General features: G+C 46.4%; 2 protein-coding genes across 4 annotated transcripts in view; one reads left to right on the top strand and one right to left on the bottom strand.

Annotated features, from left to right (window-relative positions):
- Positions 1 to 10,942, top strand: part of MYO1H (myosin IH) — a 24,142-nt gene extending 13,200 nt beyond the window's left edge. The window contains exons 7-17 of the mRNA XM_008072432.2: positions 400 to 468; positions 2,559 to 2,643; positions 3,769 to 3,928; positions 4,512 to 4,595; positions 5,348 to 5,441; positions 5,942 to 5,997; positions 6,821 to 6,956; positions 7,513 to 7,583; positions 7,724 to 7,821; positions 9,377 to 9,476; positions 10,821 to 10,942. Coding sequence (XP_008070623.2) covers positions 400 to 468; positions 2,559 to 2,643; positions 3,769 to 3,928; positions 4,512 to 4,595; positions 5,348 to 5,441; positions 5,942 to 5,997; positions 6,821 to 6,956; positions 7,513 to 7,583; positions 7,724 to 7,821; positions 9,377 to 9,476; positions 10,821 to 10,844 — 977 coding nt within the window. The 3' untranslated portion in view covers positions 10,845 to 10,942. The remainder of the gene's footprint in view (positions 1 to 399; positions 469 to 2,558; positions 2,644 to 3,768; positions 3,929 to 4,511; positions 4,596 to 5,347; positions 5,442 to 5,941; positions 5,998 to 6,820; positions 6,957 to 7,512; positions 7,584 to 7,723; positions 7,822 to 9,376; positions 9,477 to 10,820) is intronic.
- Positions 10,943 to 12,385: 1,443 nt separating this feature from the next.
- KCTD10 (potassium channel tetramerization domain containing 10) overlaps positions 12,386 to 23,551 on the bottom strand; it is a 29,856-nt gene continuing 18,690 nt past the window's right edge. The window contains exons 4-7 of one of the 3 annotated variants that reach the window (XM_021706129.1): positions 21,831 to 21,920; positions 21,472 to 21,524; positions 20,152 to 20,347; positions 12,386 to 15,249 (exon numbers count right to left, since the gene is read on the bottom strand). In XM_021706129.1, coding sequence (XP_021561804.1) covers positions 15,025 to 15,249; positions 20,152 to 20,347; positions 21,472 to 21,524; positions 21,831 to 21,920 — 564 coding nt within the window. In that variant the 3' untranslated portion in view covers positions 12,386 to 15,024. Of the gene's footprint in view, positions 15,250 to 19,891; positions 20,348 to 21,471; positions 21,525 to 21,830; positions 21,921 to 23,551 lie in introns of those variants that run through there. The other 2 variants (XM_008072431.2, XM_021706130.1) reach the window with 2 other exon arrangements.

The following is a 23,551-nucleotide window of genomic DNA, read 5'->3' as shown; positions in this document are numbered from 1 at the left end:
TGTGGGGAGGGGTGGACAGAGGATGGAGGAGCCAAGGGCCAGTGTGTGCTTTGTGGTCACTTAGGCCTGAGTTCAGACTCCTCAACAGCTGCATTGCCAGGGGCCTAGCACTGGGCGGGGGGGGGGGCAGGTCCTAATGCCCAGCGTGGAACTGGGGCACTCTTAGCACCTTCGTTCCTTGCCCTGGGGGGAAGGAAAGAGTAATTCCCATTACCAGGCAGCGTCTGGGAGCCAGGCTTAAGGTAACCTGCCAAGTGGGCACCTCGCATCTCAGTGATGCAGACTTAGCTTCCCAGGTTGCCTTTGAGACCCGCGTCTGACATCCCTCCCCCTGAGGTGACAACCACAAAGGTGCACAAATGAAGAACCATTTCACCAAAACTTTTGTCTTATTTTAAGTTGCAAGAATCCAAGCCACATACAAAGGCTGCCTGGGAAGAAGAAAATATGTGAGGAAAAGACAAGCAGGTAAGAATGACCCCGGAACCTCCTAGTTGGTCAGGGTCCTGAGATGAACCCTTTCCTTCTTACCCTCTTGGCCCCCAGGGCACAGGCTCATCTTCTAGTTCTCTCTAAGTCTGCCCTTGAAACCTTGGCATGGGGCTGCTTTGCGGTCAGGTTCTAGGGCCTCTTCTCGTCTTCACCCTGTTAACTAGAGATGATAACATAGGGGCCTGTGTTTGTTCCATGGGTGTGTTTGATCTGATTCACAACTTGTGCACCTTTAACGAATAATTTTTTGAGAAAGATTTCACATACCACAAGTACCCTTGAAGCCCCTAGTTCTTGTCCGTCCCCAATCACATTCTCCAACAATGCCCACCCCACACATGTTTCTGGGAAATAACACTCTCTTGAATTTTGCATTGATCGTTCCTTTGTTTTTCTTTTTAAACCAAGTTTTAACATTTTATGTATTTTATATTTATTTATTTATTGAGTCAGGGTCTCACCCTGTCATCTGGGCTGGAGTACATTGACATGGTCACAGTTCACCGCAGCCTTGACCTCCTGGGCTCAGGTGATCCTTCTGCTTCAGCCTCTTGAGTAGCTGGGACTACAGGTGTGCACCACCACACTTGGCTTATCTTTTGATTTTTTTTTGTACAGATGAGGTCTCACTATCTTGCCCAGGCTGGTCTCAAACTCCTGGGCTCAAGCAATTCTCCTGCTTCAGCCTCCCACGGTGCTCCAGGCACAATCTACACCTGGCCTTTTGGCAACATTTTTACACTCTAAATTGTGTGCCTGGCCCCTTGTTTTTCTTTATAGTTTAACCATCCATGGATGCATGTCTTAGTAATATATTTATAGTTGGGCATGTTTTAAAGTTAATAAAAGTATACTGTTGGTGTTTTGGGCAACATTTTAAGTCTTAATTTTTAAACATTTTTATTTATTCATTTTAGAGACAGGGTCTTGCTCTGTTACCCAGGCTGGAGTGCCGTGATGTGATTATAGCTCACTGTAGTATTAAACTCCTGGCTCAAGCAGACCTCCCATCTCAGCCTCCCGAATAGCTGGAACTACAGGGGCATACCCCTACACTCAGCTAATTTTTTCTTTTTTCATCTTTTGTAGAGACAGAATCTCATTATGCTGCTCAGGTTGGGTGGTGTCTTAACTCCTGGCCTCAAGTGATCTTCCTCCCTTAGCCTCCCAAAGCACAAGGATTTGGGGCATAGCCCACATCTGGCCTTTGGACAGCATTTTTGCCCTCTAAATTGTTTTTGAAATCCGGCAAGGGGTTGTGTCTGGATTTATTCATGTTCATAGCTGCTGATGTTCCATCATATCAGGGCACATTTTAGACTTGTGTGTGCTATGGTTCCTGTCACAGCCACTCAAGTCTGCCATGGTAGCAGGAAAGTAACTTTAGATAATATGTAACTAAATGTGCATGGTCGTGTTGCAATAAAACTTTATTTATATAAACAGGCAGCAAGCCTGCAGGCTGTAGTTTGCCGGCCCACTGAACTATATAAGTATACTACACCTTCAATGTTCTGTTGAGGGATACTTGGGTTGTTTCCGGCTGCCTGTTTTTGTAATATAAACAATGCTGCTCTGAGGAATTTTTTTTTAAAAAGCATTTAAATAATTTGAATAACTGAAAAAATCCAAAGAGCATTTAAAAGTTGGGAGAAGCTAGAATCTAATTTTTGTGTGTCCCAGTTTGTGTGTGTATCCTAATTTTTAAATGTAGACAACTAAATCAAAGTACACACTGAGTGAGGCAAGCTAAACACATGGTAAGACTAATCTATACCATCCCAAGTGCCATTCCTATCCCCGAGAAAGACTGGTAAACTCTGACCCCCTCATGTAATTTTGGGGATCTGAAAGCTTCCCACAGTACCCTCTGTTCTTGTGTCTCCCTGGTTCAGTTGTTGTTTGAGCACCCCCACGTAAGCACAGATGACATTCAACTCTGGGGCTAGCAGGTTGCCATGGTGGGCGTCCAGATGTTCACTGAGTGGACACAACTTTCTGGGAAAGCCTGTTATATTTATCTATGACTGTGCTCGCCTTCTAATGCCAGCAGTGAACTCTTTCAGCCATCAAATTGGAAGCCCACTGGCGTGGAGCCCTGGCTCGGAAGGAGATCCAAAGGAGAAAGTGGGCTGTGCAGGTGATCAGAAAGTAAGTTCTCGAGCACCACAGGGAGGAGAGGTCATTACACACCTGGGCACTGCGGAGGATGGTCATGGATATAGTCGATTTTTTGTGTGATTTTTGGATTTGTGCAGAGAGGTCTTGCCTTCAGGAGACCGTTAGGAATTCAAGCCCATCCCTTTGCTCCAAGCTTCCGAATTTGATGGTGATTACAACTCAATACAGTTGTCATTTCTCTGAGCCTCGCTCAAAAGTCACAAAGCCAAATGCCTTCTGATACCAGGCAGGTAAAATGAGTGAGTCTCAGGAGTTGGGATAGGACAATAGGGTATGGTAGGGACTGCAGCAAACTGGACCACTTCTAGTTGACTGCTGCCATGGGGAAACGCTGCCAGATTGCTTGAATTTGCAAGGAAAGCTGAAATCTGGCTTTTTTGTAATGTCTCTCAATTTCAAACAATTTTATTTATTTATTTATTTATTTATTTTTGCAGAGACAGGGTCTCATTATGTGGCTCGGGCTAGGCTCCTGGCCTCAAGTGATCCTCCCGCCTCAGCCTCCTAAGTAGCTGGGACTACAGGCCCAAACCACCACACCTAGCCCCAGCTTGTTTTTAAATCAGCCACTCATTCAAGCTACTCAAAACAAAAAAGCAGTGTGGGTGAAACAGAACACATCTTTGGGGCAGATCTGGCCTGTGGGATACATGACTGGTTTCTGGCCTATGCGATCATTTAAACAACCTCTACCACTGCGGCCTCCTTTTTTTGTTGTTGAGTTGGAGTCTCACTCTGTCGCCCAGACTGGAGGGCAGTGGCACGCTCCCGGCCATTGCAGCCTCGACCTGCTGGGCTCCAGCGATCCTTCCGCCTCAGCCTTCCAAGTAGCGGGAACTACAGGTGCGCGCTACCACACCCGGCTAATTTTTTTATTTATTGTGGAGATGAGGTCTCACCCAGTTGCCCAGACGGGTCTCAAACCCGCGGGCTCAGGCAATCCACTCACCTCGGCCTCCCAAAGCGCCGGATTACAGGCTGAGCCACCGAGCCCAGCCCACTGCGGCCTCTTTTAAGTCAAACAAATGGGGAAGAGGATGTGAATCTCAGTGAGGACATGGGCCAGAAAGCCAACATAACACTTTTCCTCTTTAGGTTCATCAAAGGATTCATCAATCGCAACAAACCTCTTTGTCCTGACAACGAGGAGTTTATAGTGTTTGTGCGGAAGAATTACGTCCTGAATCTTCGGTATCATGTTCCAAAGAATGTCTTGGACGGGAGCTGGCTGAGGCCTCCTGGCATCCTGGAAAACGTAAGGACTAATCTGGGACACTGATGTTGTGAGTAACACAGGCACTGATGGAGCGCACTCTTGTCATTCCTTTGTGTGGCTTCCCTCTGGCTTGAAAGGGCTGCCTTAGTTTACTTCTTCGCAAGGACTTGACCCAAGAAATTGGACTCCTCAGAATTTGCAATATCCTTCCTAGCCTCATGAAGCTGGTGAGGAAGTGTTTAGACAGAGCACTCTTGAATGGTTTCTATCCATGACGTAGCCTTCTCAGAACAGTGTTTCTTGTAGATGACCTGAGTGTCTGTTACATAGAGTGGGCTACCGCAAGACTCCTGGGCTCCACTCTGGATCCACGGAGTCAGACCTTTAGGAATCTCATTTGTAACCAACTCCCTGGGTGATTCATCAACCTCTCCGAGTTTGAGAACCACTAGTTAAGCAATAGTGAAACTGGGGCAAGATGGGAAGGTTAGCTGCTTTCGTTGACGATCAAACATCAGTGCTGTACTTTAAACTCAGCTGAATTTAAAGCTTCTGTTTCAGTTGCCACAGCCTGAGACAGGGCGTGCATGGGGCAGATACACAGGAGGTGTGTTCTCCACAGGCCTCGGATCTGCTCAGGAAGATGTGCATGAGGAACCTGGTTCGGAAGTACTGCCAAGGTGTCACAGCGGAGCAGAAAGCACTGGTAGGGGCGTATGTCTGCAGGGGCAGGAGGGTGGCGGGGATGAGTGCTAGTCCTGCAATTAGACTGCTAGTGTCAGAGTCCTCACCCACCATTTCACCTATAAGCTGGATGAAATGCTAGTCCCATGCCTCAATGTGTTGAGGATAACTTTATGTAGACCTCTTAGCCCAAAACCCTCAGTGAATGCCAGCTGGTGGCTCGCATTGTCACCATGGGAACACAATTCAGATGGTCTCTGTGCCGCAAAGAACACAGGCCCCTTTCTGCTGGAGGCCCGGGTTTGTTGCTGCTCATCTGCAGGTCTTTATAAAGGACCAGAGAGGAAATACTTTAGGCTTTGTGGGCCATATGCTCACTGCTGCCAGGACAGCAGCCATAGACAATATGTGAATGAACGGCATGGCTGTGTGCTGATAAAACTTTATTTACAAAAACAGGCAGCAGCCAGGAGCTGGCTCATGAGCTGTAGTTTATGATCTCTGATCTAGAGGAAATAAACAAACTGCTCTCTGAAGTCCTAAAAAGAGGAAGCTAGTACGAGAGAGGGCTAGCGGTAGTCAACCTGTCTCTACCAGTAGGATTTTTAGGGCTTTGTGGCCAAACCAGGAATGTGTTCTGACTTCGGTGCTCTCAGGCAACATAGCTCCCACGACGTATCCAGGGAAGTGTGTGCTGTCATGAGTCTTAAGCTCCTCTGTCCCAAAGGGCTACCCAAGGTTCCCATTTTCATACTTTCAATTATGTATTACCAGATGCAGCAAAAGGTGGTTACAAGTGAGATATTCAAGGGAAAGAAAGAAGGCTATGCAGAAAGTTTAAATCAGGCGTTTGCCAACAGTCGAATAGGTAAGTACAAGTTCCCATCTACGTACCATTGCAGATTCTAAAAAAATGTCAAAGAAGAGCCAGGCTCGGTGGCTCAGCCTGTAATCCCGCGCCTTTGGGAGGCTGAGGTGAGTGGATTGCCTGAGCCTGTGGGTTCGAGACCCGCCTGGGCAGCGAGACCTCATCTCTACAATAAATCAAAAAATCAGCCGGGCGTGGTAGCGCATGCCTGTAATTCCAGCTACTTGGAAGGCTGAGGCGGAAGGATCGCCAGAGCCCAGCAGGTTGAGGCTGCAATGGCCGGGAGCGGCCACTGCACTCCAGTCTGGGCGACCGAGTGAGACTCCAACTCAAAAAAAAAAAAAAGTCAAAGGAAGATGTCCTACTGAGTAGCATTTCCTGACAGCTGTTTCCCCCGCTGAGATCTCAGCACAGAAGAACATAAAACCAGCAGATACCAGTGACTTTTCCACAGGGTTGGGATTTAGTGATGATTCATGGTGTTCTGGTTCCCTCCGTAGATGAAGGAGACATTAACCCCAAAGTGCTTCAGCTAATTAGCAATGAGAAAATCCAGGTAAGGCCACGTCTGTCCTCAGCCTGCAACAGGACTCCCCCATTAAGCCTGAGAACAGGTCTGCTTTCTCCATAGGGAGTGTCTGAAAGCGCTTTTTAAAATGCAGGCGTGTAGCTGGGTGGGCGGGGCTCCCAACCTCAAGGACACTCTGGGTGCTAACTAAGATGATGAGGGACACAGAACATTAGATTTATTTGTTGCTTGCTGTTCTTAGGGTCCTTTCTGTTGCGCTAGAACTCCTGGCCTGTTTTCCTGTCCTGAGTGAAAGGTAGCCACGAGCTTCACAGCGCCTGGGGGGCGGCACAGGGCATGGGGGCTGATGCTGACGTCTTACCCTATCAGCTGAGAGATCCCAGACAGGTCTCTAAGCCCTCGGAGGGTCCTTCAATCTCCTGTGACCATGGAGATGGGGCTGCTGAGAGGACGGGTGTGCTCAGAGGATTTTGAGGCCTGGCATGGAGCAGCCAGCGGACACCCATGTTTGTCGTGTGTGCCACCCTTTTGGTTCTGAAGAACAGAAGCCAGTGTGACTGTATTGGGTCACCCCCCTGGCTGTGAGGGTTTTTCAGAGCAGACCCCGTGGCAGGTGGCCATGGCCTTGACATCCTTATTGGGCAACCCAGGCAGGCAGAGCTGGGGATTGAAATCTACCATGCAGGGAGCCAGGGCTCAGAAAAATCACCCTGTTTATACATGATATGTTTGGACCTTGCTGAGTGCTTGGGATAACTTCACCGGAGTCTGAGCAGCAAGAAACTCAGTACTCTGGCCCGCCTCCCCCGTGAAATAACTTCCCCTCGTGGTGATGGTGACCTCTTTGCAGTATGGTACCCCAGTCATTAAATATGACAGGAAAGGCTTCAAACCGCGGCAGCGACAACTCATCCTTACTCAGAAAGCAGCTTACGTGGTAGAACTTGCCAAAATCAAGCAGAAAATAGAGTACTCAGCACTCAAAGGTAAGAAGTGGGCAATCTTAAGACAATTCCAAGTTCACTCGACTACTGGAAATACCAGTAATGAAGCCCTCAAATGTGAGATACATGTGTTCGGTGCCCATAAAGCCCACAGTAGCTGGGGACCATGGCTCGCGCCCGTTGTCCCACCTACTTGGGAGGCTGAGGTGGGAGGATTGCTTGAGCTCAGAGGTTAGAGGCTGTTATGATTGTGCCACTGCACTCCAGCCTGGGTGACAGAAGCAAGATCCTGTTCAAAAAAAGAAAAAAGAAAGAGCAGAGTGGCCTAGCCTGACCTGTGTCTCTGATCCCGGCATAAATATCAAAAGCACCACTTTACTCAAGTATCCAGTTTGGACGATAGTTGCCTTCTGCGATGGCCTGATTTTTATTCAGATCACAGCCCAGTAGCAGGCTGATTTCTGAAGTGTGCCCATTATCCCACAGGGCCCAGCAGGAGAATAAAGCATGGGGCTAGGTAGTCCCTGGGTGGGTCTCTTCTTCTGTATTAATGCCAAGCTGTCCAGCTTCTGGACCCTAACTCTGGATCTGTCTTAAGGTGTCTCCACCAGCAGTCTGAGTGACGGAGTCTTGGTCATTCATGTTTTGCCAGAGGACAATAAGCAAAAGGTAATTGATGGCCACCAGTCTCTGCTAAGACACAATACGCTACTAAAATGTAAAGCTGAAAACCATGGAATCTCAGCATTTGGGTGTGTTTCCTTTAAATCATTGATAGTAAAACCACATCTGTCTCCTCTCCACTGCAGGGGGATACCATTTTACAGTGTGAGCATATATTTGAAGCAGTTACTAAGCTCGTCATGCTAGTTAAGAAGGAGAACATTGTGAATGTTGTCCAAGAAAGGTAGGTGGCTTCCTCGTCAATGCTAAATGTCTGTGAACTGGTCAAGGAAGAAGCAGGTGTTCATCCCTTCACCCATGCTGCCTCCTCCTTCCACCATCTACCAGCTGGGGTGGGAACAGTTCTCTAGTGGTGCACCCTTGCTATCCTCCATGAAGAACTATTTCCCATCTTCTCCCCTAGGGTCTTGGGCTCCAGACACGTGAATAAGTCAGTGACTTCTCAGTGACCTCAGGAAGCAATAGTCTTCCCATAGTTTTTCTTTGTAGTGGAGACAGTGTCTTGTTCTATTGCCCAGGTTGGAGTTCAGTGGCACAATCATAACTCACTGCAGCCTCGAACTCTTGGGTTCAAGTGATCCTCCCGCCTCAGCCTCTCAAGTAGCTGGGACTACAGGTGTGTACCACCACCCCCAGCTAATTTTTAAATTTATTTTTTGTAGAGATGGAGTCTCACTGTGTTGCACATGCTATTCTCAAACTCCTGGCCTTGAGTGATCTTCTTGCCTCAGCCTTCCAAAGCACTAGGATTACAGGTGTAAGCCAGTGTTTTCCTCATATAATTTTCAAAGGAGGTGTTTATGTTCTTGAGGAAAGCTGTCACCATGTAGACGGTGAACCTCTGGGCCAGAGGTCACAGCCACACCTTTGCTTCAGTACCTGTGAGGGCAGTTAAAGTTTGAGTTATAGCTTTGCAGGTTGCTTACAGATTGATTAGGAAAAAATTTCTTTAGGATGTAAAAGAAAAATATTTAGCACATAAGAATATAATACTCTTGGCCAGATGTGGTGGCTCACGCTTGTAATCCTAGCACTTTAGAAGGCTGAGGCAGGAGGACAGCTTGAGGCCAGGAGTTCAAACCCAGCCTGGGCAATGTAGTGAGATCCTATCTGTAGAAAAACAATAATAATTAATTCTCTCAACAACTCTAAAGTAGTTCAGAGTTGGTGCCACCTTTTCTATTTCTTGGGCGAGGCAAGTAGAGCACAAGGAAGCTAACCAGCATGCCAGAAGTCACACAGCCAAGCGACAATAGTGTGCGACTCCCAAGGCCCACGCTCCGTCCTTTCCTTCAGACTGAATCATGCAGCTTCCAAGTCCCGTGAAGGCAGGCTATCCTGGAGAGTGGTTTCTTTTCCCTTGTACTTGTGCTATTCCAAGTTTTTCAACCAGATGAGCAAATTCATAGGTGGAATAGTAAGAGACAGATGAGCTTTGAGAGTGTTGTAGCTTGTTTTGCTGTCCCTCTGAAAGAATACCCAGCCTCTGTAAGAGTTCCAGGGTGATGTGCACAGGTGGTTCCACAGATATCAGAGGGGCTCTTTGAAGAGTTGAATGTGCTAAGTCGATTTCACAATAGCTACAGACGCATGTAATTGCCCAGCTGTAGAAATGACTTTCTTCCTTTGGTTGCTTAAGTATGCAATAAAACACTGTACTAAAACAGGAATTTTATCTAGAAATCAGTCAAGCTTCATCAGTGAATTTCTTCTGCAAACCAAAGGCTGAGGGGAGAAAATGGGATATGACAGTAATTTGTCACTTTGTGTATTTTAAGTTTACAGTTTTATATTAGTCCCGGAAAAGAAGGTACAATCGTTTTCAACACTGGACCAGAAGAACAAATCTATAAAGATAAAAATGGACAGTTAACAGTGGTGAGTAGGGCTATGTTTGGGGAGGGAGGTATGTAGTTTTAGAGGAGAATACAGGGTAGAAATTCTACCAATTCCAGTCCATAGATTGACTGGAGTCAAGTTAGTTCATGTCTTCCTCTATTCCTGATTTTACATCTGAAAGACTGTAAGAAATGGATACTAGAGGTATATAAATTACCTTCTTTAACTGCCAGGGAACCAGAAGGGGACATGAAATATTTCTGTTTCAAATGCCAAAGTCCAACTTTTCACTGGATGGCAAAGGCTTTGTCTTCATTACAGTGGTTCTCACATGGTTCTCCATGTTGCCACCAGTGTGCTTATGTCCCTTCCCCATCGCTCCCCGCCATCTGAGACTTAATTGATTGGGAGTGTGGCCCAGCACATAAGAGAGCACAGGTCTAATGAGGACAGAATGTCTAGTGAATACAGGGTTGGAACCACTCTGCTGGGCCAAGCCCAAGCACTCAGGTGCTTTGCCCTCCCAGAGGGAGTCCCCATACTGGGGTGAGGATCCCCACAGTCCCCGCTGGCAGGTAGGACATGGAGCATGTTTTGATTCAATGTTGGTGGAAAATGATGTGTTAAAAGCAGAGAAGCTGAATCTTTAAAATGTATTTTGTATGTATACCAAGAATTATTTGACACAAACTAATTAAAAAATGGTCTATCAATATGGACTGTCTCATACACATTTAAATTTACATATATTTGCCCATAAAATCATCTTATATAACATAATTGCTCCTAAACAGTTAACTCTTTCAGGGACAAGTTACAGTAAGGATCATTTTAGCTGTAAACAGTAAGGTGATTTTTTAATTATCTTAAAATGTATGCCCCGCCCAGGCTTGGTGGCTCAGCCTGTAATCCCGCACTTTGGGAGGCCGAGGTGAGTGAACTGCCTGAGCCCGCAGGTTCGAGACCTGCCTGGGTAACTTGGCAAGACATCATCTCTACAATAAATCAAAAAAAATTAGCCGGGCGTGGTAGCCCATGCCCATAGTTCCAGCTACTTGGAAGGCTGAGGCGGAATGATCGCCAGAGCTCAGCAGGTCGAGGCTGTGGTGGCCGGGAGCGACCACTGCACTCCAGTCTGGGTGACTGAGTGAGACTCCAACTCAAAAAAAAAAAAATGTATGCCCCAAGATTGAGGCTCTCTCCTCTGGGGTCACAGAGTCTATCTTCTTCCCTAACTGGCTCAAGCTGAAGAGGCTAACAGTCTAAGCCAGCCAGTTTCTACATCTGGCCTCTCACTTTGTGGATGGTGTCAGTGAAGTGATAACTGCTTCCTTCTGAGTGAAGGGAGCTGGGAGGTCTCTAACCGAAGCATGGCTCTCCCAGGTGTCAGTACGGAGGAAGTCCTGATAGAGGATGGCACCTGACCTCTCCCATCGCCATTTTTGCTCCAACTGAGGAAAGAACTGGGGAATCAGGGATCTGATGCAGTTAGCTACATCTTCAAGATTCCAACAGCACTAGGAAAAGCATCTCATCTAAAGAAACCATGCAGCACGTTATGCCAAAGCCTAACCCAGCTTCTCAGTTGCCCTATGGAACAATATTAAAATGTCTTCTTCTGGGAGCTGACCTCAGGTCACCCACAAACGTGGTTTTCACCATCCCCAACAGTACCTGTACTTGACAGGCACTTCAGCATCTCATCATAGGGTGGGTAAGATTCTCTACCTTTGTCAAGCTGCCCCTGAGATGCATGAAATATTATGTGCAGCAAATTCTCAAAGAGCATTTTTTCATTCCATGCCATTGTGTTATAACATTGATAAGAAAAAAAAAAATCGATTCCCGGTCCCTGTGGTCTTGGCATGTTTCTTCCATGCAGAAAACCCATCTGCGTGGGTTTTCTCTGGTTATTCCAGTTTTCTCCACATTCCCAAAGATGTACACATCAAGCGAACTGGTGTGTCTCCACACCTCTGTTTGATTGTGGGTGTGTGTGAGCATGTCCTGCGATGGTGTCCTATCCAGGATGGGTTCCTGCCTTGTGCCCCGAGCTGATGAGACAGGTTCAGGCCACCTGAGACCCTGAACTGGAAATATGCAGGCTGGAAAATAAATGAATCCAAATTACTGTAAGATAAAAATTCACAGAGTATATGAGAATCATACAAATGCTAACAATAAATGTCATAGTATAAAACTGCTCAGCAAGCTGCCATATTTGTGACTGTCTGGTTTTGAACTGTGTGATAGAACAAAGTACTCTTACAGTGTTCTCTTTGCAAACATTCCTTGATTTAACCCACCACCACCACCATGACCACCATCATTCTGATGCACCAAAAATTGGGTATTATTTTTAATTTAATTAAATGTATGTATAGTTCACATGTACCTCAGTGCTTAATATTAGAAGTGTTTTGGTCTTCATTTAAAAGTTTGGTGATGTTTCTGTGACCAGAAATATGCTGTAGGAACATACCTCTTGTTTACATCCATTAACCTACTGGTTTTGCTTCAAGTCACAGTTTGAGAACCTATCGAAGACATTCTGTGGTCTGACAGTAGTAAAGAAAATTTCATAAAGCTGTGTTATTTGGATTTTGTTTCAAATAAATGGAACTTAGAAGTGTCAAGGAATTTGGTTAAGTTTCTATTAGGCTCTTCAGGTCCCAGATGGTGAGCTGAGTCCCCCCAGCTCCCCCCAGTAAATCAGTGGTAACACCAGTGGATCATTCTGCTTTTTTCCAAGCCAGGCAGCCTTTAACCTGAGACTTCCTTTCGGTATCTGAATTCAACCACCACAGCTAAAGGCCTCATCTCTCCCTTCTCCTGAAGCAGCCTTGAGATGGCAAGGTTGAATGTGGGGCCTGTCCTGCTCTTTGCTGCAGATGTACTTCAGTGGCCCAGCTGTGCTGGGCAGTTCAGAAAAGACCCAGGAAACAGAGTTAGATAGAAGTACTATATGACTTTTATTTTATATATGTCCACAAGTGCTTATACAACAACAGTGACTACTTCTAAAACTTACAGCATTTTTTCTGAGGGCAAAGAGACAGAAAGGTGAAGGACACACCTAAATGTACTATAGTAACTGAGGGTGGAGCCCTGAAGACAGCACAGACTGGAGAGGGAGGGCTGAGTCGCTCGCCCAGCTCCTGGGCAGCTGCTGCAGGGTACAGGCACACACACCTAATGGGGGCTGGGGCACCTGCACAGCGACCACAGAACGGCAGGAACTGCCTGGGGCATACCCCCTCCCCTATCAGATGGCTTATGCAAAAAAAAAAAAAAATCCAAAAAACGATCAAACTAAACTTGATTCCAACAGACCAAAAGCTGTTCCAATTTTTTAAAAAACTTGTAAGCTATTACAACATGTAATAAAACCTTGCGCTTTACCAAATCTTAGGCCAGTGTTTTACTTGAATGGTTCTTCAATTATAAATATTGATTTTTGCCCTTCAGGCTAACATAAGAAAAATCAGTTTCTTGCTGAGTCTAGTCGGTGACAGAGCTGGGACCAGCCAACACTGTCTGCTTATGGCTAGAGGCAGTGAACAGTGTCATCCACCCTGGAATGTCTTAGGAACCTGTACACATCTCACAGAGGCAAAGACACAGAAGAACAGGCGCCAAGTTGAGGACAGGGACAGTAGAGAGAGCTGCCAGAAACACTAGGTCACAGCCCTAGAAGGAACAAATCAAAACTGTTCCACAGACTTGTTCTTCACACAGACGTTCACAACAGTTTATATAATGGCTTTTCCATTCCTACAGAAAACATCAGAACTGACATTCACTTTAACTTTCTAAAAAAGGTCAACCCAAACGGCAGGGTTGGTGTTTAAAACTTAAACAGTATAAAATAGTTACAAAACATTATTTGTAAACCCTCTTTCCTTAACAGTAAAATTCAAATGTCCTAATATAAAAGTTTCCTACACGACAGTTTAAAAAACATCTACCCAGTATATGGATTTGATGTTCAGTAACGATTGTTTTAAAGTTTTATTGTAGACTTTGCTGCTGGATACAAAATAAAGGCAGGGCAGTACGTACAAGGTCTAAGCTGTAAAAACCGTCTCAAAATATAGACTCGTATTTTGGACTACATGTGTCAAAGGCTGCCCATGTTAACACCTTTGGTATAAAACAGTAGCAGTGCCCTTGATGACAGGCAAGGCCCATCACCTGGCACACTCATGCTCCTTGACTACTCTACCTAGTCTAGTCTCACCCACCCATGTCAGTTGTGGCTCCCTTCTGTTCCCTGGCAGGCACAGAGGAGCCTGAGAGGTAGGTCACTGCGAACGTCCATCCCACGCCAGCAACGTGCACACAACTGGGCTCCAGCGTGAGCCACCTGTGCCCCACAAGCACACATCCCACCAACTGTCACATATCCCTTTAACACACACCAACACAGACACAGACTGGACCCAAAGGTATCTGCACAACCTCTCGACCTAGTCACTGCTGGCCACGCTATACTGTGTAAAAATCCGAGGCAAAGAAAGGAAGGGGGTCTTCAGATGACGGCTGTGTTTCTAGCTGGGAAGCTCCTAGGGGGCTGGTGGTAGAAGCGTGTCCCTCCCTAGATGCCAGGCCAGGAGGAGAGTCTGGTCCACACTGAATTTCTAGGCAAAGGGCAAGGCACCCACCGACTGCAGTAAACCCAGCTTCAGGGCAGGAAGGCTGAAAAGGAGGAGGAGTAGATCCCTTGGCGGGGTAATCTGTGAGCTATGCCTCTCAGTGTCAGGCAGCCTTCCTAGAACAGAGTGGGCAACCAGGAGGGTAACTGGAAGGGGCAGGAGTCAGGGAAGTAGCCAGAAACAGAGCTGAGCACTCCCCGCCCTTGAAGCTCTGCTCCTAGACAGACACTTGGGGTCCCAGCCAGTGCCAGGCCAAAAACAAGGCAGTAAAAGGTTTGCCACAGCTTTGTACCCAAAGCAACATTTAGCAAAAACAGTTTAGAGGCTCATTAGGTCACATTTCCACTGCACAAGCTCTAGGCACAAAACCACGTGGCAGAGTGAACTTCTAGCAAAGCAACAGAGACTGTTCCTGGGCCAGATATGCAGGAACCAGGAGCCAATCTGCTAGGGCTGGAGGATCATGAAATCTGAAACAGGGAGCTCAAGAAACCTCTGGTGGCTGCCACCCACAGAACTCCTCTCAGAACTATCAAACAGGACCCTTAAGGGAATGTCAACTGAAAAGCCCAAACAGGGAGTCACACCCACAAAAATAAATACCGCAAACAGTTCTTACATACGCTTCACATTCATTCATACTTTTCTTCCGAGGAAGCCTTGGCTCCATAGATTCTCGGGTTCTCATGAAAAGTAGAGACCTTAGACACAGCTTGTTCAACAGGGGTGTATACGTCTGGGTCAAAACAATCAATTCGCTTCATCAAGAAATACCGAAATAATCATCTGGCTTGTTATAAAAGTATTTCCAAGCTCCAGAGGAAGTGGAAAGTGCCCTGGAGCCCGCATACGGTCTGAGTGCAGCACGGCGGGGAGAAGGGGCGGTGCGAGGGGCGGCTCGGGCTGTGGCAGGCTCACTGGTGGAGGTGGGCTCACTGGTGGAGGTGGGCCCGGTCATCGGGGCGCTTAATGTGGATTCGCCGCACGCGCTCGATCCGCTCCCGTTCCCGCTCCTCGTCCTCGTCCAGGTGGTGGGAGCGCCCAGCTGCTCCACCCGTGGCCTCCAGGAGTGCATTGTCAGGTCCCCGGCCATCCTGGGCCTCGTACAGCAAAATATTCAGGGTCTCCTCATAAATCCGGGCTTCAGGGAACTCGACCTGCAGCCCCACAAGATACAGGGCAGGAAAGTTAGCAAAGTGCGCACACAGCCCACCACTGCTACCATTTGTACTTCCGGGCAGGGCCCGGAGTCCACTGAAAACTGTCATTATTTTTAAATCAGTTGTTATTTTCCACAGGCAACACTTACACATGGTGCTAAATTCACAAAAGACCAAGGGAATGCAGGAAAATAGTTCTCCCTGTCCCCCTGCCCCCAGTTTCCGTTTTTGAAGGCAACGCTTCTCATCATTTTACCCTGAGAGATTCTGTGCATGTAAAAATGCGTATATTTACAGAGGGTGTCAAAAAGATGTATACACCCTTTAAGACAGGAAAAAAACTATTAAGATTGAAATAATATATACTGATAATAAAAGACGAATACAAGTCATGTTAGACGTCTGCAATTACACGAGGTGCTCAAAGTAGTTACCACCAGCATCCAGACACTTCTGATTATGGTGAACTAAAAGTAAAGTAATACTTTTAATAATACACAGATAACATCTCTTAAAGCATGTATACATTTTTTGGACACCCTTGGCATATATTCACACACTTTAAAAAACACAAAACGTCGCCCACCACATGGGTTGCTGTGTACCTTCTTCTTGTCCCTAACTTAACCAGGAGATCATTCCATACCAAGGAATTGTAAAAAATACAATAATGCAAGCCAGGTACACACGCGCCTGTAGCTCCAGTAACTTAGGAGGCTGAAGTGGGAGGAAAGTCTGAGTTCAAGAGTTGGAGGCTGCAGTGAGCTATGACTGCACTGCTGCACTCCAGCCTGGGCAAGATAGCAAGACCCTGTCTCTAACATAAATTCAATGCATAACAATGCAATTAACCAGTTCACTTGGATGGACATTTAGGTCACGCCCATATGTTGCTCCTAACAGAGTAGCTTTGCACACAAACTCTTCAACAGCTTACAATAGTCTTAAGAGCACCCTTGGACCTTCAAGAAATGGACACGATTCCTCTCGTCTGGCAAAGCACTGTTGGCTTATTGCCCATCAGGCTTGAGGCGCTGTGAACAAGAGGAAGGACAAATAAGTGGGCCCAGACATTGGACTCACAGACTACACTCTGCTTTGAAGGGTAGACTATGACGCTCTGACTCTAAGAAATGGAGTAAGTCACCCTACCATCTTCCTCACTGACACCACCCAGCCCGGACAGCATGTACACAGCAGCTGAAGACTCTGAGAATAGCAGCAGGCAGACTGAGGTAAAGACTAGAATGTGAAGCAATACCAAACCAGCGGTGAGGGCACCACTGTACCCTGCCAGCATCAATGCAGCTGGAATGAACCCAGGACAGAGAGTTCTAGAAGGTCTCCAACAGCCAGGGAAGCAGACAGAGTCTCAGATGCACGGAGGGTGGGAGGACAGCCCATTTTCCTTCTCTGTTTTTTTGTACATCTGCCCTGAGCAATCTGTGGCAGCTGAGCTGTGGCAGCAACAGAGCCTGCAGGGGTCACAACTCAGGGAGGGAACCTTTCCTTCTGATGAGAAGAGCTGTGGTCTCAACCGGACGGGGTGAACCTGCTGCTTTGTTTCTCTATCTTCATGCTACTTGGCCCCACATGTGGGCACAGTCATAGGAACCGGGTGGCAGAGCCAGAGTAACTAACGCCCAGTCTTCTGCCCAGCCAGCCAAAAAAGGGGAGCCCTCAGGAAGCTGCTGAGAGTACTAAGGAGACTGTGAAAGAAGGAGAGCTTGAGAAAGTAGCCAACAAAGTTGCACCTCAACTCTGGACTCATACTCAGCTGCAGGACCTGCCTCTAAGTGGCAAACACAGACTGCAAGAATTGAAAATTGGGACAGACACTGCTAGGGACAGATTTGCCACAGCATTAGATATACATGGGACAGGTTTGAAGGCTTTGTGAACTGAACTGTCCCGTCCCTGGAACTACCAACCACAGAAGGCTAGTTGGAGCTTGCAACCTGAACCCAATTGGGTCAATTGCCTCCTAAAACAAAAATATCAATGTTCTCCCTAAAATTTAAATAAGGCCCAGAATCCTGTAATGTAACACTCAAAATGTCCAGAATACAATTCACAATTTCTAAGCACAGGGAGAACCAGGAAGACCAGGCATTATGGCTCAAGTCTGTAATCCCAGCACTTTGTGAAACTGAGGCAGAAGGATTGCTTGAGCCCAGGAGTTCAAGCCAGCCTGGGCAACATAGTGAGACCATGTCTCTACAAAAAAATAAAAATAAAAAATAAATAGTCAGACATGGCCACATGTGCCTATAGTTCCAGCTACTTAGGAGATTGAAGAAGAAGGATTGCTTGAGAGCTCATGAGTTTGAGGCTGCAGTGAGCTATGATCGTGCCACTGCACTCTGGTCTGGGCAACCAGAGTGAGACACTGACAAAAACAAAGGAAAATCTCAACTCCCCATCGTGGGAAAAGATAACCAACAGACACCAGTGCCAAGATGACACAAGATGTTGGAATTATCTGACAGAGACATGAAAGCAGCTGTTGTAAAAATGTTCCAACAAGTAAGGGCAAATGCTCATGGAAACAGAAGAACTCTCTGCAAGGATACAGCAGATAGAAGAACAAAATGAACATTTTAGAACTGGAAAATCCAATAACCAAAACAAATACACACAAAACAACAAGTCCAAGTCACTGAAAGGCTCAACAGGAGTGGAAATGACAGGGGAAAGGGTCACTAGAATGACACAATCTGAACAGAAAGAAAAATGACCAGTGAAGGGCAGAATTCTATACTTCACGATTACCTGGGACTCAGTGAATCAGAGGTATGAATCAGAAGTATGAACCAAATGGAGTGTATGTATTAAACATCTGCTTAAACTTTAATTTCAGCAAGGCATACCCTTTCCAGCAAAATGACAACTAAAATAATTAGTAAGGCACCTGGGATGTTGCACCAAGGAAGATACCAATTATGAAAAAAGCCACAAAAACAAATCCCAAATGGAACATCTGCAGTTGCTTAAGACAGTAAAATGTGTGTGTCACCCAAAGCCCAGCTCCCAGAGGTCTGGGCTGGATGACGGAGAAACCTGTTCCTGAGCAGGCAGCTGTCCCTGACACCAACTCCCTGGAAAGCCAAAGTCACATGCTTCCCTGGAGAAAGGAACAGGCTGGCAGAGCAAAAGGAGCCGTGGGAAGGGGACCTTGGCCTCCTGTGCTCACTCTGCCACAAACCAGCTTCACACACACAAGTATGGGCTCACTCCAGAACCCATCTGCTAATCTAGAAAAAACTGGGATCAGATCACGTGGTCTCTAAATCCTATCGCTCCCTGTTAAGCTCTAAAAATGAGAAGTATTAATATTTTTAAAGCATGATCAGTATGTTGACTATCACAATACCCAAGGGCAGAGGCAGCCAGAGTATGTTAAAAAAAAACAAAAAACAACCAAACCATGATGAAATAGGGGTCCAGTCACAGGATTTCACAGCTCTAAAAAAAAGAGTTCAGAGAAGACAGGCATGATGTGTCTCGTGAAAGTGGTTTGGGAAGCCGATGACTCTGGTTCCCTCTCTGGCCCATGCCCTGCTATCTCTAAGAGAAAAAAGAACCTCAGTGTTTTCCCTCTTTTTAGCTACCTTAACAACAATATATATCCTTTTAGGATAGATTCTAAATGAATAAAATATGTTGTCAAGCCAGCCCTGTGAGTGCTGGGGAGGAAGAGTAGACACAGACCGCGTAAGAGTGACCATGAACCAGAGTCCTTGGAGATGGGTCATGGTCCAGGGAGGTCACTGTGCTACTCTTAATTCTGTGCAGGACTTAAATTCTCAATAAAAGTTAAAAAAAAAAAAAAAAGATTCTGGTTTCTACTTTGTGATGTGATTTTCTCTCATTTGCTCTTTGCTTGAGGACAGTTCCAGAATGCTACGGAACTGTGTGCCTCTTAAAGCTGCAGGGACACTCATCACCCGAGCAGGTGACCTACAGACTAATGACAACATCACTACGCCTGTGTGCCGGGATGAGGCAGATGACAGACATGACAACTGGCCTATGGCAGACCTACTGCACAGCACTGGTAATCCGAGTTCCCTCAGATAGGTTGAGAAAGAAATGACAGAATGTATATCGTGATTAAAAGTCCCCAAAAGAAAGCAAGCTCACTCTCACAGCCCAAGAAGGGCAGGCAAGCAGAAGACCTGAGAGCGAAATCCAACTAACAGCAGCCGGATCTCCAGCAGCACGTGGCACGTCCAGCTTTACGGAGTGGTATGGCGGGAGGAGTGAAGGGAGAGGGCAAGCCTCTTGGTTTGGAGAGGAGGACATAAAAATGGACGTAAGTACAGTTTGGGCAGGGACGCCAACACGGTGGGGAGCTAAGGAACACTGAGCAGGCCCCAAGAGAGGGTGGAAGGCAGCTGTGGGCCAGCAGTACAAGGAGGACAGAAGATGCCTGGTAAGCACAGGTCATGACCAGAAAGCCACAGTCAGGATCTTGAAGGAAGGACCGCTCTTCTCATGAGGGAGACCAGCTGGGACCACACTGGTAGGAAATAACGTTGTATGGAGGTGGGTGAGGAAGAGCTCAGGCAGTTCAGAAAGACCACTGACATCAAAGGGAAAAAATGTTGGCAGGGAGCACAAAGGAGTGTAAGTCTGGATCTGAATTTACGGCTAAGGAACTGCATTCACTATGACTATCTCTACTTGCTGAGTGTCAGAAGGGGAATGCCATTCTGTTTCCTCAAGACCTACACTTACATACTTCCGAGGCCTAAAAGATAAATATTTTAACAATGAGCAACCGCAAGGCAAAGAAAGCAGTTTAAAAGCCTTTCCCTCTTTATTTTGCTCAAGTGGAAGGAAGTTCTACAAGTACTTCAGAGCAGCCACCCATACCTGTCCTTTCAAGGCCCTTACCTTGGTCTGTTTCTTCTCCGTGGCATAGACGATGGATGTACAGCAGACTTCAGCAATCTTGCGGCCCTGACCGTAAAAGGACCAGCAGCAGATCTCATCCCCAATGACATCCTTTATGAACAGGACCCTTCCGTTAAAGCGTAGTGACAGCTTGTCAAACAGTTCAATGTTTTTCAACATATTGTCGTCAGAATTGCTGCAAAAGAGCATTTGATAAGGTGACCACAAGCTGGTAGACTGCCACCATTTGTTGGGCCCTACTGGGTCTATGTTCTCCACTATCTTATTCCACTCTCAATAATCCCATGAGAAAGGCACTAGTCTCCAGTGTTCAAAGAAAGAAAGTGAGGGTCAGAGAAATTAGGTAATGCCCCAAAGCCAAAAGCTAAGAAACGGCAGAGCCAGGCCCCCAAAAGACAGCTCTGGTCTCTAAGCCTGTGCTCCTAAACAGCATGCCTGAGTGATGGTTCTGAAACCACCAGAGATACAGCCAGCCCCTGGGCACAGGCACCAGGTGAAGGACACAGCCTCACCAAGCCACATGAAAGACAATACCCAAGGGAGACTTCTAGATCTTTTTAAGGATCTTGAGTAACCTCATTAAATACCCACTGCATCCTCCCATTGCTAACTTAGAGCCGCAGGTTCCCAAGAGTCAAAAGGCATCCCCAAAACCTGCATATATTGCTGGTGGGAATGTAAAATGGTGCAGCTACTTTGGAAAACAGTTTGGCAAATTCTCAAGTGACTAAACCTAGAGTTACCACATGACACAGCAATTCCACTCCTAGGTATCTACTCAAGAGAAATGAAAATATGTATCCACATAAAGACTTGCTGTGAACATGAATGTTCATAGCAGCATCATGTTCACAGCAGCATCATTCAGAATAGCCAAAAAGTAGAAACAACCCAAATGTCCATCAAATGATGAATGGATGATTAAATGTGGTCCATGCAATGGCGTATTATTATACTGCCATAAAAATAAATGAAGTGTTGATTCACACTACAACATGGATAAACCTTGAAAACATGATGCTAAGACAAGGAGCTGGTCACAAAAGGTCACATAGTATATGATTCTATCCATGAGATGTCCAGAATAGGCAAATCCATAGAGACAGAAAGCAGATTCATGGTTGCCTAGGGCTGGGGATCAGGGGAGGTGGCTGGGGGAAAATGGAGAGCGACTACTAATAAGAAGAGGATTTCTTTTTGGGGTGATGAGGAGCAGAGGGGTCATCCTCAACTAAAGGAAGCAAAAGGCGCCGAGCCTGGCTGGCGCGTGTGCAGTGTTTCCTCGGGCCTACACCTTACCTGGTATACGAGTACTTGTTGTTACTTCTGTTGTAGAGCAACTTCACGGCTGGCTGTGGGTTGTTTACAAGGAAAGAAGAGAGTTACTTGGCAGGCAGGTGTGATGAACCTCTGGCTTCCCATGGGCTGGGCCCCTGTCATGAGGCAGAGCAGACAGGGAGGCACAACTTGCTGGCCGGGGCAGGGGACCACATGACCCAGTTGCAGGCTGACATAGGATGGCTTCAGTTTCCCATTCTGAACCCCATCTCAGGCCTTGCTCAGGCAATTACATACATTTTTAATTTCAAAACTTATCCAGAAGTACCTCTATCATTTCTGGTAGCAAAAGGCATTCCATAAGGGTACCTCCAACATACCTTATTTGAAGTCGCTATAAGTTTTTGTTCTTCCTTGGATGAGGTGATCACAGGAACTTTGCAGAAAGGCTCATAAGTATCTTTGTTCTGCTGAAACAAAACACGCTTTCAGCCTAAGAGGCCTGCCAAGCATGGTATTTTTAAGCTGGCCTGCTGGACAAAGACAGGCTCTGGTGACGGGAGATAGGGCAGTCAAGGCTGGGAAGAGAGACGGACTCTTACCACCAATCAGTCAGAGGGGGGAAGACTAGGAGTTGGATTTTCCAGTTAAGTCTGCTCTTTGGCTGTGGCTATTATATGCCAGGGTGCTCAGTAAATACTAAGAGGGATGACATATTTTCCACAGTCCAGGAACTACCAAAAAATAAAGCCCCTTCATGGCAGTAGAAGCTTGATTTAATAATAAGTCCCTAAAATTCTCCCATGATGACTGCAGAGGAATAAAAAGGTATAAGCTGGCCAAGCCTGATGGCTCACACTTGTAATCCCAGCACTTTAGGAGGCCAGGGTGGAAAGACTGACTGAGGCCAGGAGTTTGAGACCAGCCTGGGAAACACAGTGAGACCATGTCTCTACCAAAAAAAATTAAAAATTAGCTGGGCGAGGTGTTGCATGCCGGTAACCAAACTACAAGGGAGGCTGAGGCTGGAAGATCACCGGAGCCCAGGAATTGAGGATGCAGTGAACTCTATGATTGTGCCACTGCACTTTAGCCTGGGCAGCAGAGTGTCTCAAAAAAAAAAAAAAAAGAAAGTTACAAGCCCATAAGGCGAGAAAGGGAAAAGTGAGATAGGCAGCCCCCTCACCCCCCGATAAAAACCTAAAAAAAAAGACAGTCAAAAACTCACAGGTAGAAAGCAGGTCACAGGTAAGGAATTACCAGGAGACCGAGAAAGCTGAAACCCAAGTCAACAGATGGGAAAACAGACTGGACATTCTCCAGAGAACAGTCCTGAAGGCTGGCAGGCACAGGGCAAGAGTAGAGGGTGCCTGCCAGTTGGCAAAAGCACCAGTGAGACCCCCTGGAACCATCCCCTGGCAGAAGAAAAGTCCATTTTCCTAGAATGGATTACACAGTAGAGGACAGGGCCGAGTCACTATTGTGAAAACAGGGAATTAAGTGAACATGACACTAAATAGTGAGCATCCCTGGTACTTTCCCCTACTGGATCCCCAAAGGCAGGCAGCCAGGCTTACACCCACCCAGGAGGAAAGTAGAGGATTTCTCTTCCTGTCCCCCAAAATGGCTTACAGATTCTGACAGCTGGAATTCCCACCAAAACAAAACAAAACAAAACAAAACAAAACAAGTCAGCCTCTTCATGCACAATGCAGCCCACTGGACAGAAGGGACTGCCTACACACACACAGCTTTCAGTCTTACCCTTTCAGCAGACAACTAGGATCATCAGATAATATGTGGAAAGTCTCTCAAAAATGAGAGAAAGACCAAATCAAAGAGAACTAGAGAAGAGTCAGACAAAGAGAGAAGAAAGAAAACCTCAGATATTAGCATCAGATAGGTGAGGGCAGGCATAGCATCCTATGAAACAAGATCAACATGCTATATGAAACAGAACATTCAGGAACAAGAAAAGGCTCTTGGAAATTAGAAATATGAGAGCAGAAATGAAAAATGTAATAGAAGGGTGAAAGATAAAACTGAAAAGAAAACTCCGAGAAAGCAGAACAAAAAGATAAAGCCAGAGAACCTAAGAGGA

Source organism: Carlito syrichta, unplaced genomic scaffold (genome assembly GCF_000164805.1).
Source record: "Carlito syrichta isolate Samal-C Ts95f unplaced genomic scaffold, Tarsius_syrichta-2.0.1 Scaffold315168, whole genome shotgun sequence".
Lineage (NCBI taxonomy): Eukaryota > Metazoa > Chordata > Mammalia > Primates > Tarsiidae > Carlito > Carlito syrichta.
Note: the sequence above shows the minus strand (reverse complement) of the source record. Positions and strands in the feature narration are given on the sequence as shown.